The 15,426-nt window shown below is 33.8% G+C and overlaps 6 protein-coding genes and 1 pseudogene across 7 annotated transcripts; 3 read left to right on the plus strand and 4 right to left on the minus strand.

Moving 5' to 3' along the window:
- Positions 1-1,213: 1,213 nt before the first annotated feature.
- On the plus strand, positions 1,214-1,495 carry TVAGG3_0502320 (uncharacterized protein; the record flags this gene model as incomplete). The annotated part of the gene is made up of 1 exon (XM_051236675.1): positions 1,214-1,495. One exon carries the CDS (start codon positions 1,214-1,216, stop codon positions 1,493-1,495), a length of 282 nt encoding a protein of 93 aa, XP_051094499.1.
- Positions 1,496-1,948: 453 nt separating this feature from the next.
- On the plus strand, positions 1,949-2,281 carry TVAGG3_0502330 (uncharacterized protein; the record flags this gene model as incomplete). Its single annotated transcript, XM_051236676.1, has 1 exon — positions 1,949-2,281. The coding sequence occupies one exon, from the start codon at positions 1,949-1,951 to the stop codon at positions 2,279-2,281; it is 333 nt and encodes a 110-aa protein (XP_051094500.1).
- An 845-nt stretch (positions 2,282-3,126) lies between these two features.
- Positions 3,127-4,077, minus strand: TVAGG3_0502340 (ankyrin repeat and SOCS box-containing protein 6 family; the record flags this gene model as incomplete). Its single annotated transcript, XM_001295791.1, has 1 exon — positions 3,127-4,077. One exon carries the CDS (start codon positions 4,075-4,077, stop codon positions 3,127-3,129), a length of 951 nt encoding a protein of 316 aa, XP_001295792.1.
- An 8,780-nt stretch (positions 4,078-12,857) lies between these two features.
- TVAGG3_0502350 (uncharacterized protein) lies at positions 12,858-13,220 on the minus strand (the record flags this gene model as incomplete). The annotated part of the gene is made up of 1 exon (XM_051236677.1): positions 12,858-13,220. The coding sequence occupies one exon, from the start codon at positions 13,218-13,220 to the stop codon at positions 12,858-12,860; it is 363 nt and encodes a 120-aa protein (XP_051094501.1).
- Positions 13,221-13,445: 225 nt separating this feature from the next.
- TVAGG3_0502360 (uncharacterized protein) lies at positions 13,446-13,820 on the plus strand (the record flags this gene model as incomplete). Its single annotated transcript, XM_051236678.1, has 1 exon — positions 13,446-13,820. The coding sequence occupies one exon, from the start codon at positions 13,446-13,448 to the stop codon at positions 13,818-13,820; it is 375 nt and encodes a 124-aa protein (XP_051094502.1).
- A 113-nt stretch (positions 13,821-13,933) lies between these two features.
- TVAGG3_0502370 (uncharacterized protein) lies at positions 13,934-14,584 on the minus strand (the record flags this gene model as incomplete). Its single annotated transcript, XM_051236679.1, has 1 exon — positions 13,934-14,584. One exon carries the CDS (start codon positions 14,582-14,584, stop codon positions 13,934-13,936), a length of 651 nt encoding a protein of 216 aa, XP_051094503.1.
- A 234-nt stretch (positions 14,585-14,818) lies between these two features.
- TVAGG3_0502380 lies at positions 14,819-15,391 on the minus strand (annotated as a pseudogene). The gene has a single exon. A coding segment is annotated over exon 1 (573 nt).
- Between the last annotated feature and the right edge of the window lie 35 nt (positions 15,392-15,426).

The following is a 15,426-nucleotide window of genomic DNA, read 5'->3' on the forward strand; positions in this document are numbered from 1 at the left end:
CTTTTCATTGCCTTTGGCATATGGCTGCGTCGTTATTTTTACTTTCTTGTGCTAAGATTTTTTATACTGTACGCGATTTGGATTTTGCAACTGTAAAAGTTTTTCTGCCTTTAATTTGCTTCAACTTCTTTTTTATACTCATCGCTATCCATTATATGTCTTCAGGGCTTTTTGTTTTATTTCTTCATCTATTCAGTACTTATATTGAGTAGTTATGGTTTTTCAAATTTATTAACATATCTTGTTCATTTTTGCTACTCTGCTGCTTCTTTTCTGACACTTTTTTTCGCGCATATTCCTCTGTACTTAGTTTCTTTCAGTTCTTCTTCTTTCTTCTTTTTCTCTACGTTTAACTCATTGAGTTTCTTTGTGTGTCTGTCATATTCTAGTTTCTTTTCTTTTCACTTATTTGTTTCTGTATGTCTATGTTTGACTTTTTGACATCTGTTAATTTGATTTTTGAGTGAACTCAAATTCATTTGAACTTTGAGGGTTATAAGCTGTTCCGTCTGCAGCTCCACCATAGCTGCCATTTTCGCTAAAAGTGCCGCTCTTAAACTCCACTCTGTGCACCAAAACTCGGTTTAAAAGCATAGGGTTGCTTGACATTTGTTGCAACATAGTGGGGTCATTCATAATTGTTGTTGCAACTGTTTTGTGGTGTTAGTTTTACTATTGGATGTTTCAATGCTCCCTTCCTCTTACGTATATTTCTTACGTAGCTTACGTGGCATTTTAAGTGAAGTAAAAAACGGTTTTTGACAGATGTTTATATGACACTATTTGTTCAGCAACAAAAAACTACTCGGTCAAAGTGTTGTCAGTTTTGTAAAATAAACCGTCCGATCTCATTCTATAAGGGGTAAAAGGTTCTTCAAAGTACTTCTTTGGAACGCCTGTAACTTTTCCTGTAGCGACGATAGACCTTACTTGTCGGACAAAGTTATACTATTTTGAGTGCTCTACAAAAAAAGTCAACGGCGACGACTCTCAAAAACCGTTTGTGTAAAAAGTTTTACCGTTGGACAAAAAAGTATATATAGAAAACAAAAAAACGTTTATAGTTTCATTCAATATTTGAGATTAAACGCCCTTTTTTCCAACGGAGACTTTTCAATAAAAATAAAAAAATATAGGGGGTCTCCGTTGACGAAAACCGTTTTATATTCAATATTCATTTTCCACAAACTTCTGGTCAGTTCATTTTTGTCTAATGCAAGACCAACGTAGTAGCATGACTGACAATTCTTTTACAAAAGCTCTTTTAAAGGTCAAACACTTATATCCTCATACTTTACTTAGTATGTCCAAAGAGGTTACACAGGTTTCAGTCCAATCAGACTCCAATCGACACAAATTGAAGCTCAAATTCAACCAAAAGAAACTGCAGAAGTCGAACAAACATCAGAGCAACCTTACAACAACTACAGAAGCTCAAGTTGTTCAGTCCAATCAGATCAAATCAGACACCAAACATAACGCAAAGTTCAACTAAAATTACACTCCTACAGAACCAGAAGGTGTTTCTCATTCTCAACAACAGAAGCAAGATATAGAAGACTCATTGCAGCTTATCCAAACAATTTGTCCTTTAACAGACAACAATGACTATGATAGATATTTCAAAAGTATAATAAACAACAGTCGAACACTTAGAAAACAAAGTTCAAAACCGACAGTAATGGTTGACTTTTTCTTGTCGAATTTGCCTATGTTTCAACTATGATATCTCTTCAGCAATGACGAGTTCATTATTTGCTGTGAACCAAACTTAAGAGGAACGTATATGAAACACTCAACGACTTTCGTCCTTATCCTTTAACTTACAATTGGAAAGAAGAATGAAAACAAACGCGGTTCTTTCTCCTGGAATCTTTCCATTGTTGCTCCAGCTGGTGTAGCTGCACATCCATTCGAAATATATCCAAAATTGCATTACGAAAACAATATGCATATTATAACAACAGCCGCTTTAGATATTCCTGAACGGATACCAGATGGAGAAGAAGTTTCAATAATATCTGTTCAAGCAAACCGAGTTGCAATGCCACTTACAGTATGCAAATTCACTCACTCAAGCAGACAATTCTATCAAAATCTTGAGTTCGTTTTTACTGGCACAGCCAAAATGCTTCTCAAAAAACCAGAACAAACCAAAATAACCATCTTCTTATCTGGTTATTGTGAAGATGAAGACAATTCGGGCGAAGAAGAAGAGGATGAGGAAACAAGCGAAGACTCAGACGATATCCAGTTCATTTCCATCCGTAAAAAACATTAAAGCAAACATTTTCAGAATAAAAATTTTAATTTTAATCTAAACAAAAATTTCTTATGGGCTAGAGGGCACGAAGTGCCTGGAAGCCCCACTACCTTTTTTTTTTTTTTTTTTATTCCATCAGGGTAGTTATCATTTATTGTTTAGTAGCGACATTTTATCATAAAATCTTTTCTGAAATGATAACAAGGTCGAATTCATGAGATTGAAAATGCAGTTAAGAGAAAATATGGATATAATCAATTAACATTTTGGCAATGCTTTGAATTATTCTATTCTAATCAAAAAATACGTTTGTTGATCATCAGTACTGAGTTTATTCAAATAAATTTGAGTGAGAATGATTAATTTTGATTTCAAAGATTATTACGTAAAATATAAGCCAGACTATTGGTTCCTTCATATGTTTTATTATCTGGCAAGATCCGCAAATAATACTACAATAGAATGCATTTCTAGCATAAATAGAGCATGATAAACGATTGATCCTCCACTGGCAATCAAAAATAATGTTTCAGCAAATTGCTTGCACATTTCAATGATATTCCATTGAATAGGCTTGTATTTTTAGTTCAATTCTGTCTGAAGATTAACAAAATTTGTGAAATGCCGACTTTTTGTTCTACATATTTTATTTCGTTGGTGTAATACTATTCAAATTGAATCTCTTCCTAAACATGTAGTGCATTTTTGGAAGACTGCACCCAATGTATTCATGTGCAATTTCACGAGGATGAATATAATATAACTCATCACGTCTAACAAACGATTATATTACTATCAATCCGAAAATCTTCCTCGAAAATACCAGAAAACTAAAGAATATCTTATGTAAGAATATTATTGGATCATTCTTGAGTGGAAAAAAAGTAAAAAAAGACGATCAAAAATATCTCAATTTTCCACTTTTTTTTGCATTGATTCGGCATGTGTTTTTCTATTATTTGCTGCTGCAATATAAAGTGCGGTTTCTCCATATTTATCTTTGTCATTGATATTCGCACCATGTGAAATAAGAAATTCGGCTGTTTCTTTTCTATTATTTGCTGCTGCAATATAAAGTGCGGTTTCTCCATATTTATCTTTGTCATTGATATTCGCACCATGTGAAATAAGAAATTCGGCTGTTTCTTTTCTATTATTTGCTGCTGCAATATAAAGTGCGGTTTCTCCATATTTATCTTTGTCATTGATATTCGCACCATGTGAAATAAGAAATTCGGCTGTTTCTTTTCTATTATTTGCTGCTGCAATATAAAGTGCGGTTTCTCCATATTTATCTTTGTCATTGATATTCGCACCATGTGAAATAAGAAATTCGGCTGTTTCTTTTCTATTATTTGCTGCTGCAATATAAAGTGCGGTTTCTCCATATTTATCTTTGTCATTGATATTCGCACCATGTGAAATAAGAAATTCGGCTGTTTCTTTTCTATTATTTGCTGCTGCAATATAAAGTGCGGTTTCTCCATATTTATCTTTGTCATTGATATTCGCACCATGTGAAATAAGAAATTCGGCTGTTTCTTTTCTATTATTTGCTGCTGCAATATAAAGTGCGGTTTCTCCATATTCATTTTTTTCATTGATACTCGCACCATGTGAAATAAGAAATTCGGCTGTTTCTTTTCTATTATTTGCTGCTGCAATATAAAGTGCGGTTTCTCCATATTTATCTTTGTCATTGATATTCGCACCATGTGAAATAAGAAATTCGGCTGTTTCTTTTCTATTATTTGCTGCTGCAATATAAAGTGCGGTTTCTCCATATTTATCTTTGTCATTGATATTCGCACCATGTGAAATAAGAAATTCGGCTGTTTCTTTTCTATTATTTGCTGCTGCAATATAAAGTGCGGTTTCTCCATATTTATCTTTGTCATTGATATTCGCACCATGTGAAATAAGAAATTCGGCTGTTTCTTTTCTATTATTTGCTGCTGCAATATAAAGTGCGGTTTCTCCATATTCATTTTTTTCATTGATACTCGCACATGTGAAATAAGAAATTCGGCTGTTTCTTTTCTATTATTTTGCTGCTGCAATATAAAGTGCGGTTTCTCCATATTTATCTTTGTCATTGATATTCGCACCATGTGAAATAAGAAATTCGGCTGTTTCTTTTCTTTATTATTTGCTGCTGCCAATATAAAGTGCGGTTTCTCCATATTTATCTTTGTCATTGATATTCGCACCATGTGAAATAAGAAATTCGGCTGTTTCTTTTTCTATTATTTGCTGCTGCAATATAAAGTGCGGTTTCTCCATATTCATTTTTTTTCATTGATATCGCACCATGTGAAATAAGAAATCGGCTGTTTCTTTTCTATTATTTGCTGCTGCAATATAAAGTGCGGTTTCTCCATATTATTTTTTGTCATTGATATCGCACCATGTGAAATAAGAAATTCGGCTGTTTCTTTTTATTATTTGCTGCTGCAATATAAGTGCGGTTTCTCCATATTTATCTTTGTCATTGATATTCGCACCATGTGAAATAAGAAATTCGGCTGTTTCTTTTCTATTATTTGCTGCTGCAATATAAAGTGCGGTTTCTCCATATTTATCTTTGTCATTGATATTCGCACCATGTGAAATAAGAAATTCGGCTGTTTCTTTTCTATTATTTGCTGCTGCAATATAAAGTGCGGTTTCTCCATATTATTTTTTTCATTGATATCGCACCATGTGAAATAAGAAATTCGGCTGTTTCTTTTCTATTATTTGCTGCTGCAATATAAAGTGCGGTTTCTCCATATTTATCTTTGTCATTGATATTCGCACCATGTGAAATAAGAAATTCGGCTGTTTCTTTTCTATTATTTGCTGCTGCAATATAAAGTGCGGTTTCTCCATATTCATTTTTTTCATTGATATTCGCACCATGTGAAATAAGAAATTCGGGCTGTTTCTTTTCTATTATTTGCTGCTGCAATATAAAGTGCGGTTTCTCCATATTTATCTTTGTCATTGATATTCGCACCATGTGAAATAAGAAATTCGGCTGTTTCTTTTCTATTATTTGCTGCTGCAATATAAAGTGCGGTTTCTCCATATTTATCTTTTTCATTGATTTCGCACCATGTGAAATAAGAAATTCGGGTGTTTCTTTTATTATTTGCTGCTGCAATATAAAGTGCGGTTTCTCCATATTCATTTTTTTCATTGATATTCGCACCATGTGAAATAAGAAATTCGGCTGTTTCTTTTCTATTATTTGCTGCTGCAATATAAAGTGCGGTTTCTCCATTATTATTTTTGCATTGATATTCGCACCATGTGAAATAAGAAATTCGCTGTTTCTTTCTTTATTGTCTGACTGCTCTGCAATATAAAGTGCGGTTTCTCCATATCATTTTTTTCATTGATATTCGCACCATGTGAAATAAGAAATTCGGCTGTTTCTTTTCTATTATTTGCTGCTGCAATATAAAGTGCGGTTTCTCCATATTTATCTTTTCATTGATATTCGCACCATGTGAAATAAGAAATTCGGCTGTTTCTTTTCTATTATTTGCTGGCTGCAATATAAAGTGCGGTTTCCTATATTATTTTTTTTTCATTGATACTTCGCACCATGTGAAATAAGAAATTCGGCTGTTCTTTTTCTATTATTTGCTGCTGCAATATAAAGTGCGGTTTTTCCATATTTATTTTGTCATTGATATTCGCACCATGGTGAAATAAGAAATTCGGCTGTTTCTTTTTCTATTATTTGCTGCTGCTGCAATATAAAGTGCGGTTTCTCCATATTTATCTTTTCATTGATATTCGCACCATGTGAAATAAGAAATTCGGCTGTTTCTTTATTATTATTTGCTGCTGCAATATAAAGTGCGGTTTCTCCATATTTATCTTTGTCATTGATATTCGCACCATGTGAAATAAGAAATTCGGCTGTTTCTTTTCTATTATTTGCTGCTGCAATATAAAGTGCGGTTTCTCCATATTTATCTTTGTCATTGATATTCGCACCATGTGAAATAAGAAATTCGGCTGTTTCTTTCTATTATTTGCTGCTGCAATATAAAGTGCGGTTTCTCCATATTTCATTTTTTTTCATTGATATCGCACCATGTGAAATAAGAAATTCGGCTGTTTCTTTTCTATTATTTGCTGCTGCAATATAAAGTGCGGTTTCTCCATATTTATCTTTTTCATGATATTCGCACCATGTGAAATAAGAAATTCGGCTGTTTCTTTTCTATTATTTGCTGCTGCAATATAAAGTGCGGTTTCTCCATATTTATCTTTGTCATTGATATTCGCACCATGTGAAATAAGAAAATTCGGCTGTTTCTTTTCTATTATTTTCTGCGCTGCAATATAAAGTGCGGTTTCTCCATATTTATCTTTGTCATTGATATTCGCCACCATGTGAAATAAGAAATTCGGCTGTTTCTTTTCTATTATTTGCTGCTGCAATATAAAGTGCGGTTTCTCCATATTTATCTTTGTCATTGATATTCGCACCATGTGAAATAAGAAATTGCGGCTGTTTCTTTATCTATTATTTGCTGCTGCAATATAAAGTGCGGTTTCTCCATTATCATTTTTTTCATTGATACTCGCACCATGTGAAATAAGAAATTCGGCTGTTTCTTTTTCTATTATTTGCTGCTGCAATATAAAGTGCGGTTTCTCCATATTTATCTTTGTCATTGATTATCGCACCATGTGAAATAAGAAATTCGGCTGTTTCTTTTCTATTATTTGCTGCTGCAATATAAAGTGCGGTTTCTCCATATTTATCTTTTGTCATTGATATTCGCACCATGTGAAATAAGAAAATTCGGCTGTTTCTTTTATTATTATTTTGCTGCTGCAATATAAAGTGCGGTTTCTCCATATTTATCTTTTTCATTTATACTTCGCACCATGTGAAATAAGAAATTCGGCTGTTTCTTTTCTATTTATTTGCTGCTGCAATATAAAGTGCGGTTTCTCCATATTTTCATTTTTTTTCATTGATATTCGCACCATGTGAAAAAGAAATTCGGCTGTTTCTTTTCTATTATTTGCTGCTGCAATATTAAAGTGCGGTTTCTCCATATTTATTCTTTGTCATTGATATTGCACCATGTGAAATAAGAAATTCGGCTGTTTCTTTTCTATTATTTGCTGCTGCATATAAAGTGCGGTTTCTCCATATTTATCTTTGTCATTGATATTCGCACCATGTTGAAATAAGAAATTCGGCTGTTTTCTTTTCTATTATTTGCTGCTGCAATTATAAAGTGCGGTTTCTCCATATTCATTTTTTTCATTGATATTCGCACCATGTGAAATAAGAAATTCGGCTGTTTCTTTATTATATTTTGCTGCTGCAATATAAAGTGCGGTTTCTCCATATTTCATTTTTTTCATTGATATACTCGCCACCATGTGAAATAAGAAATTCGGCTGTTTCTTTTCTATTATTTGCTGCTGCAATATAAAGTGCGGTTTTCTCCATATTCATTTTTTTCATTGATACTCGCACCATGTGAAATAAGAAATTCGGCTGTTTCTTTCTATTATTTGCTGCTGCAATATAAAGTTGCGGTTTCTCCATTATTTATCTTTGTCATTGATATTCGCACCATGTGAAATAAGAAAATTCGGCTGTTTCTTTTTCTATTATTTGCTGCTGCAATATAAAGTGCGGTTTCTCCCATATTATCTTTGTCATTGATATTCGCACCATGTGAAATAAGAAATTCGGCTGTTTCTTTTCTTATTATTTTCTGCTGCAAATATAAAGTGCGGTTTCTCCATATTTATCTTTTTTCATTGATATTCGCACCATGTGAAATAAGAAATTCGGCTGTTTCTTTTCTATTATTTGCTGCTGCAATATAAAGTGCGGTTTCTCCATATTCATTTTTTTCATTGATACTCGCACCATGTGAAATAAGAAATTCGGCTGTTTCTTTTCTATTATTTGCTGCTGCAATATAAAGTGCGGTTTCTCCATATTTATCTTTTGTCATTGATATTCGCACCATGGTGAAATAAGAAATTCGGGCTGTTTCTTTTATTATTTGCTGCTGCAATATAAAGTGCGGTTTCTCCATATTTATCTTTGTCATTGATACTCGCACCATGTGAAATAAGAAATTCGGCTGTTTCTTTATTATTATTTGCTGCTGCAATATAAAGTGCGGTTTCTCCATATTCATTTTTTTCATTGATACTCGCACCATGTGAAATAAGAAATTCGGCTGTTTCTTTTCTATTATTTGCTGCTGCAATATAAAGTGCGGTTTCTCCATATTTATCTTTGTCATTGATATTCGCACCATGTGAAATAAGAAATTCGGTTGTTTCTTTTCTATTATTTGCTGCTGCAATATAAAGTGCGGTTTCTCCATATTCATTTTTTTCATTGATACTCGCACCATGTGAAATAAGAAATTCGGCTGTTTCTTTTCTATTATTTGCTGCTGCAATATAAAGTGCGGTTTCTCCATATTTATCTTTGTCATTGATATTCGCACCATGTGAAAAAAGAAATTCGGCTGTTTCTCTTTCTATTATTTGCTGCTGCAATATAAAGTCGCGTTTCTCCATATTTATCTTTGTCATTGATACTCGCACCATGTGAAATAAGAAATTCGGCTGTTTCTTTATTATTATTTGCTGCTGCAATATAAAGTGCGGTTTCTCCATATTCATTTTTTTTCATTGATACTCGCACCATGTGAAATAAGAAATTCGGCTGTTTCTTTTCTATATTTTGCTGCTGCAATATAAAGTGCGGTTTCTCCATATTCATTTTTTTTCATTGATACTCGCACCATGTGAAATAAGAAATTCGGCTGTTTCTTTTCTATTATTTGCTGCTGCAATATAAAGTGCGGTTTCTCCATATTTATCTTTGTCATTGATACTCGCACCATGTGAAATAAGAAATTCGGCTGTTTCTTTTCTATTATTTGCTGCTGCAATATAAAGTGCGGTTTCTCCATATTCATTTTTTTTCATTGATACTCGCACCATGTGAAATAAGAAATTCGGCTGTTTCTTTCATTATTTGCTGCTGCAATATAAAGTGCGGTTTCTCCATATTTATCTTTGTCATTGATATTCGCACCATGTGAAATAAGAAATTCGGTGTTCTTTTCTATTATTTGCTGCTGCAATATAAAGTGCGGTTTCTCCATATTTATTTTTCATTGATACTCGCACCATGTGAAATAAGAAATTCGGCTGTTTCTTTTTATATTTTGCTGCTGCAATATAAAGTGCGGTTCTCCATTATTATCTTTGTCATTGATATTCGCACCATGTGAAATAAGAAATTCGGCTGTTTCTTTTCTATTATTTGCTGCTGCAATATAAAGTGCGGTTTCTCCATATTCATTTTTTTCATTGATACTTCGCACCATGTGAAATAAGAAATTCGGCTGTTTCTTTTCTATTATTTGCTGCTGCAATATAAAGTGCGGTTTCTCCATATTTATCTTTGTCATTGATATTCGCACCATGTGAAATAAGAAATTCGGCTGTTTCTTTTCTATTATTTGCTGCTGCAATATAAAGTGCGGTTTCTCCATATTCATTTTTTTCATTGATACTCGCACCATGTGAAATAAGAAATTCGGCTGTTTCTTTATTATTATTTGCTGCTGCAATATAAAGTGCGGTTTCTCCATATTTATCTTTGTCATTGATATTCGCACCATGTGAAATAAGAAATTCGGCTGTTTCTTTTCTATTATTTGCTGCTGCAATATAAAGTGCGGTTTCTCCATATTTATCTTTGTCATTGATATTCGCACCATGTGAAATAAGAAATTCGGCTGTTTCTTTATTATTATTTGCTGCTGCAATATAAAGTGCGGTTTCTCCATATTCATTTTTTTCATTGATACTCGCACCATGTGAAATAAGAAATTCGGCTGTTTCTTTTCTATTATTTGCTGCTGCAATATAAAGTGCGGTTTCTCCATATTTATCTTTGTCATTGATACTCGCACCATGTGAAATAAGAAATTCGGTTGTTCTTTTTCTTATATTTGCTGCTGCAATATAAAGTGGCGGTTTCTCCATATTCATTTTTTTTCATTGATATTCGACCATGTGAAATAAGAAATTCGGCTGTTTCTTTTCTTATTATTTGCTGCTGCAATATAAAGTGCGGTTTCCCATATTTATTTTTTTCATTGATACTCGCACCATGTGAAATAAGAAATTCGGCTGTTTCTTTTCTATTATTTGTGCTGCAATATAAAGTGCGGTTTCTCCATATTTATCTTTGTCATTGATATTTCGCACCATGTGAAATAAGAAATTCGGTGTTTCTTTTCTATTATTTGCTGCTGCAATATAAAGTGCGGGTTCTCCATATTCATTTTTTTCATTGTACTCGCACCATGTGAAATAAGAAATTCGGCTGTTTCTTTTCTATTATTTGCTGCTGCAATATAAAGTGCGGTTTCTCCATATTTATCTTTGTCATTGATATTCGCACCATGTGAAATAAGAAATTCGGTTGTTTCTTTTCTATTATTTGCTGCTGCAATATAAAGTGCGGTTCTCCATATTTCATTTTTCATTGATACTCGCACCATGTTAAATAAGAAATTCGGCTGTTTCTTTTCTATTATTTGCTGCTGCAATATAAAGTGCGGTTTCTCCATATTTATCTTTGTCATTGATATTCGCACCATGTGAAATAAGAAATTCGGCTGTTTCTTTTCTTATTATTTGCTGCTGCAATATAAAGTGCGGTTTCTCCATATTCATTTTTTTCATTGATACTCGCACCATGTGAAATAAGAAATTCGGCTGTTTCTTTTCTATTATTTGCTGCTGCAATATAAAGTGCGGTTTCTCCATATTTATCTTTTCATTGATATCGCACCATGTGAAATAAGAAATTCGGCTGTTTCTTTTCATTATTTGCTGCTGCAATATAAAGTGCGGTTTCTCCATATTCATTTTTTCATTGATACTCGCACCATGTGAAATAAGAAATTCGGCTGTTTCTTTTCTATTATTTGCTGCTGCAATATAAAGTGCGGTTTCTCCATATTTATCTTTGTCATTGATATTCGCACCATGTGAAATAAGAAATTCGGCTGTTTCTTTTCTATTATTTGCTGCTGCAATATAAAGTGCGGTTTCTCCATATTTATTTTTCATTGATACTCGCACCATGTGAAATAAGAAATTCGGCTGTTTCTTTATTATTATTTTGCTGCTGCAATATAAAGTGCGGTTTCTCCATATTCATTTTTTTCATTGATACTCGCACCATGTGAAATAAGAATCGGCTGTTTCTTTTCTATTATTTGCTGCTGCAATATAAAGTGGGTTTCTCCATATTTATCTTTGTCATTGATACTCGCACCATGTGAAATAAGAAATTCGGCTGTTTCTTTTCTATTATTTGCTGCTGCAATATAAAGTGCGGTTTCTCCATATTTATCTTTGTCATTGATATTCGCACCATGTGAAATAAGAAATTCGGCTGTTTCTTTTCTATTATTTGCTGCTGCAATATAAAGTGCGGTTTCTCCATATTCATTTTTTTCATTGATACTCGCACCATGTGAAATAAGAAATTCGGCTGTTTCTTTTCTATTATTTGCTGCTGCAATATAAAGTGCGGTTTCTCCATATTTATCTTTGTCATTGATATTCGCACCATGTGAAATAAGAAATTCGGCTGTTTTCTTTTCTATTATTTGCTGCTGCAAATATAAAGTGCGGTTTCTCCATATTCATTTTTTCATTGATACTCGCACCATGTGAATAAGAAATTCGGCTGTTTCTTTATTATTATTTTCTGCTGCAATATAAAGTGCGGTTTCTCCATATTCATTTTTTTTCATTGATACTCGCACCATGTGAAATAAGAAATTCGCTGTTTCTTTTCTATTATTTGCTGCTGCATATTAAAGTGCGGTTTCTCCATATTCTTTTTTTCATTGATACTCGACGGCACAAAGTGGCTTAACGAAAACATTAATATATAAAATTCATGAAAATTCAAGATCTTTGGGTCTCGCCGCTTAGCGGCTGAGGGTAGAAATCGGGTTAGATCTAACCATCTACCCTAAAAATTATTTTTGCTGAATTCAGCAACAAAATGAACGAGGTCAGGATGTATGTAAATACCTTTGAATTCATTTATAACGCCCTTAGTAAGCTCATAAAATGCTTGTTTTGAGGTCGAGCCACTTTTGGCTCCACCGTATTCTTTCAACCAAAACTCAAGAATTTCCTGCATGAATTTTGTATAAAAAGCAACAGTCCGAATTCCGGCGGTTGCTATATTCTTCACAAAATGCCTTATAATACTCTTCCCAGGACTTATTTTCCAACAACTTTCTAAAGTCTTTCCTAAACTGCTGACACATATTTGTTGCATTAATGTAACCATACTTGTCTCTACGTAAGACTTCAATACCGTTATAAGTGCCTTTGTGAATGTTTCGCCATTAGATTTGTTCGTGAACGTTTTTGCTTCGACTGACATTACTGTTCTTACATACAAAATAAAAAAATAAATAAAAATAAAACTAACTTTATTTTTTCTGTCTTAAGGAAATTCATGAGGGTAGAAATGAGGGTAGATATCGGGTTAGATCTAACCATCTACCCTAAACATTATTTTTTGGTCCGGGAACAACTTTCTCTCAATTGGAGCTGTAGCATACTCTTTGCGTAAGCGGTTCAGACCTTCTTCGAAGTCTTGGTCTCTCTTCGATTGAGATTGGAATTGGAATTGCTGGGGTGGAGCTTGCTGGAACAACCAAGGGTTGGGGAAGTAAGGCATAGGCTGAGGAGGGTAGTTCGGGAAGCCTTGTGGTGGGTAGTAACCTTGAGGTGGAAATTGGTAGTAATTCGGAGGTACTTGCTGGAACTGAGGTTGCTGAGGAGACTGTTGTGGTTCTGCAGCTTTCGGTTCTTCTGGCTTTGGAAGGCATTCAGGAAGAGGAACGTCAGTCATCCGTTTGTGTCCTGTCGGAAGGAAAAATTTTTCCTGTCGGATGGAAGAACTTTTTCTGTCGGAAGGAAAAACTTTTTCTGTCGGAAGGAAAAACTTTTTCTGAAGTTCGACCAAAAAGTTCTCAATTTTCGAAAATTTGAATGGTTTACGGACGGACAACTGGAAGAGTTCTTCCTGTTGTCGGGAAAAATTTTTCCCTTTGTCGGGAAAATATTTTCCTGTCGGATGGAAGAACTTGGAATGCAAGAAAGACTTGACGAGGCAATTTACCTAATTGAAATTAACGAGCTTGTTAAAGACTTCCTCAGGCAGAATGTAAAAGGCAAGCTTGTTAACGGTTGGATAACGGGAAGGGCTGCCTTGAATCTCGAGATTTCGACTGGAATTCCAATTGAGGTACCAGAAGGCACTCCTTTCGACGACATAAAGGAGATGAAGAAAGAAGCTCTTCTCAAGTTCTTTGCAAAGCGCCCATGGATACAACTTCCAAACAGAGAGAGTCCAATTCCACGAATTATACAAATTCTCAGAGCACTGTTCCACTTCTCGGGTCAGCCGTTCTACATAACCTCAGAAGGCGACATCCAACCAGTTCAGTAAACATCTCATTTTAACTCACTTTTTTATGTTTTTTGTGAAAGTGTCAAAAATAAATTGTTTTCATGAGTTTTCTACGATGTTAGAAAAAATGTTATTTTCTAATATCTTCACATTCAATACTTTTTCAGCACTTTTCCGTAGTTATATATGAAAGACAATTCGAGATAAAAGTCATAGTACAATGGAATAATATGTTGCACACCATTTGTTGTGAACCAAACTTGAAAGTCAGAGAAACTGTTACTAGGTGGTTCGTAGAATTTAGAAGCAAAGTCATAAAGGTCCTTACCAATACATAGAAAACTATTGTTGCTTGAACTGAAACTTGCATGACACATAACATTTTGAGGGTCAAACACGTTTCTATAAACCATCAAATCTGCTGGTGGAAGTATAAATTTAAATGGACCATCTGGTGGTAATGGTTCGTTCTGGTTTAGTAACCGAAGAAATTGTGCCCAAGAACGTTTGTCTACTTCCCAAAATAAAAACTCTGTATCTCTTGGAGGGTTAATTTCAATCTTTTGAAATGAAACGGTGGAGTTCATCTTGTCATATTCTAGTTTCAGATAGTATGTTCCATTTAGTAAAGAGTCGTATTTTTCTTGAAATTCCCAATAATATTTGTTCATTTGAGTTTGAAAGTCATCTAGAGTTTTCTCAAGACTTTCGTCTGAACGAACTGTAAAGATTCTCATTTCGTCAAATTTGTCTATTAGACCATCAGGACCTTCATACTGCCCATGAAAATATACTGCGAACATAAATGCGTTAGTTCTATTTGAAAACAAAACTCTTCTAAATCCTATTGTCTTTGCATCTGAAGGACTTTGAAGCCAACGAATTGGATAGTCAAACCTGTATGCTCGGGATGAAATTTCTTCATCTGAAATAGTCCTACCAGCATTTGTAAAGATATAGTCTAACGGTTTTGTATCTGCTACTTTTGTTCTTTGTTTTTCAACCTGAAGCATTTAATATATGGAAAATATATTGTTTTAAAATGGTATGCCATATAGCTTCTTGAATTTGTTAAGAAGTATTTGAACGTATTTTCCATCTGTATCTCTAGTGTTTACATAAGCATAGCCCGCCTTAGTAAAATATACTTGTAATTTCCTATAGTTTACGCCGGTATAAAAGTAGAAAGAGTCTTGTTCTTCGCTATATAGTAAAACTCAAACGTATGCTTGCCATAGTCTGTAATTTCAATTGTTTCATCTTCTAGTTCGTCGACAAATTCGAATACAATATCTCCAAATTTGCCTTTGTTTTATTGTTTTCAGAACGAGTGACCCAACGTAAGTTTTCAAGTCTATTGTCGTTTCTTTATGGTTTATATGGTCTACAAAAGGTAAATTGTTAGGATTCAGTATAAAATGAGTTGCAATGACAACATGTTTAAGATAGTGTTTTCCACCCATCTTCATAATAGCATATCCGTCATTTCGCTCCCATTCGCTTAAAACTCTTTTTGTCTTTTTGTTTCTGACTTCAAATGACTCACAACAGTGAATTTCATATTTCTCATCTAACAAACAAGTTTCCTTCAACTTGAGGTTCACTAACATCGAAAGGCATGTCCATAAGACGTTCTTCTTCTAAC

Source organism: Trichomonas vaginalis, chromosome II (genome assembly GCF_026262505.1).
Source record: "Trichomonas vaginalis G3 chromosome II, whole genome shotgun sequence".
Lineage (NCBI taxonomy): Eukaryota > Parabasalia > Trichomonadida > Trichomonadidae > Trichomonas > Trichomonas vaginalis.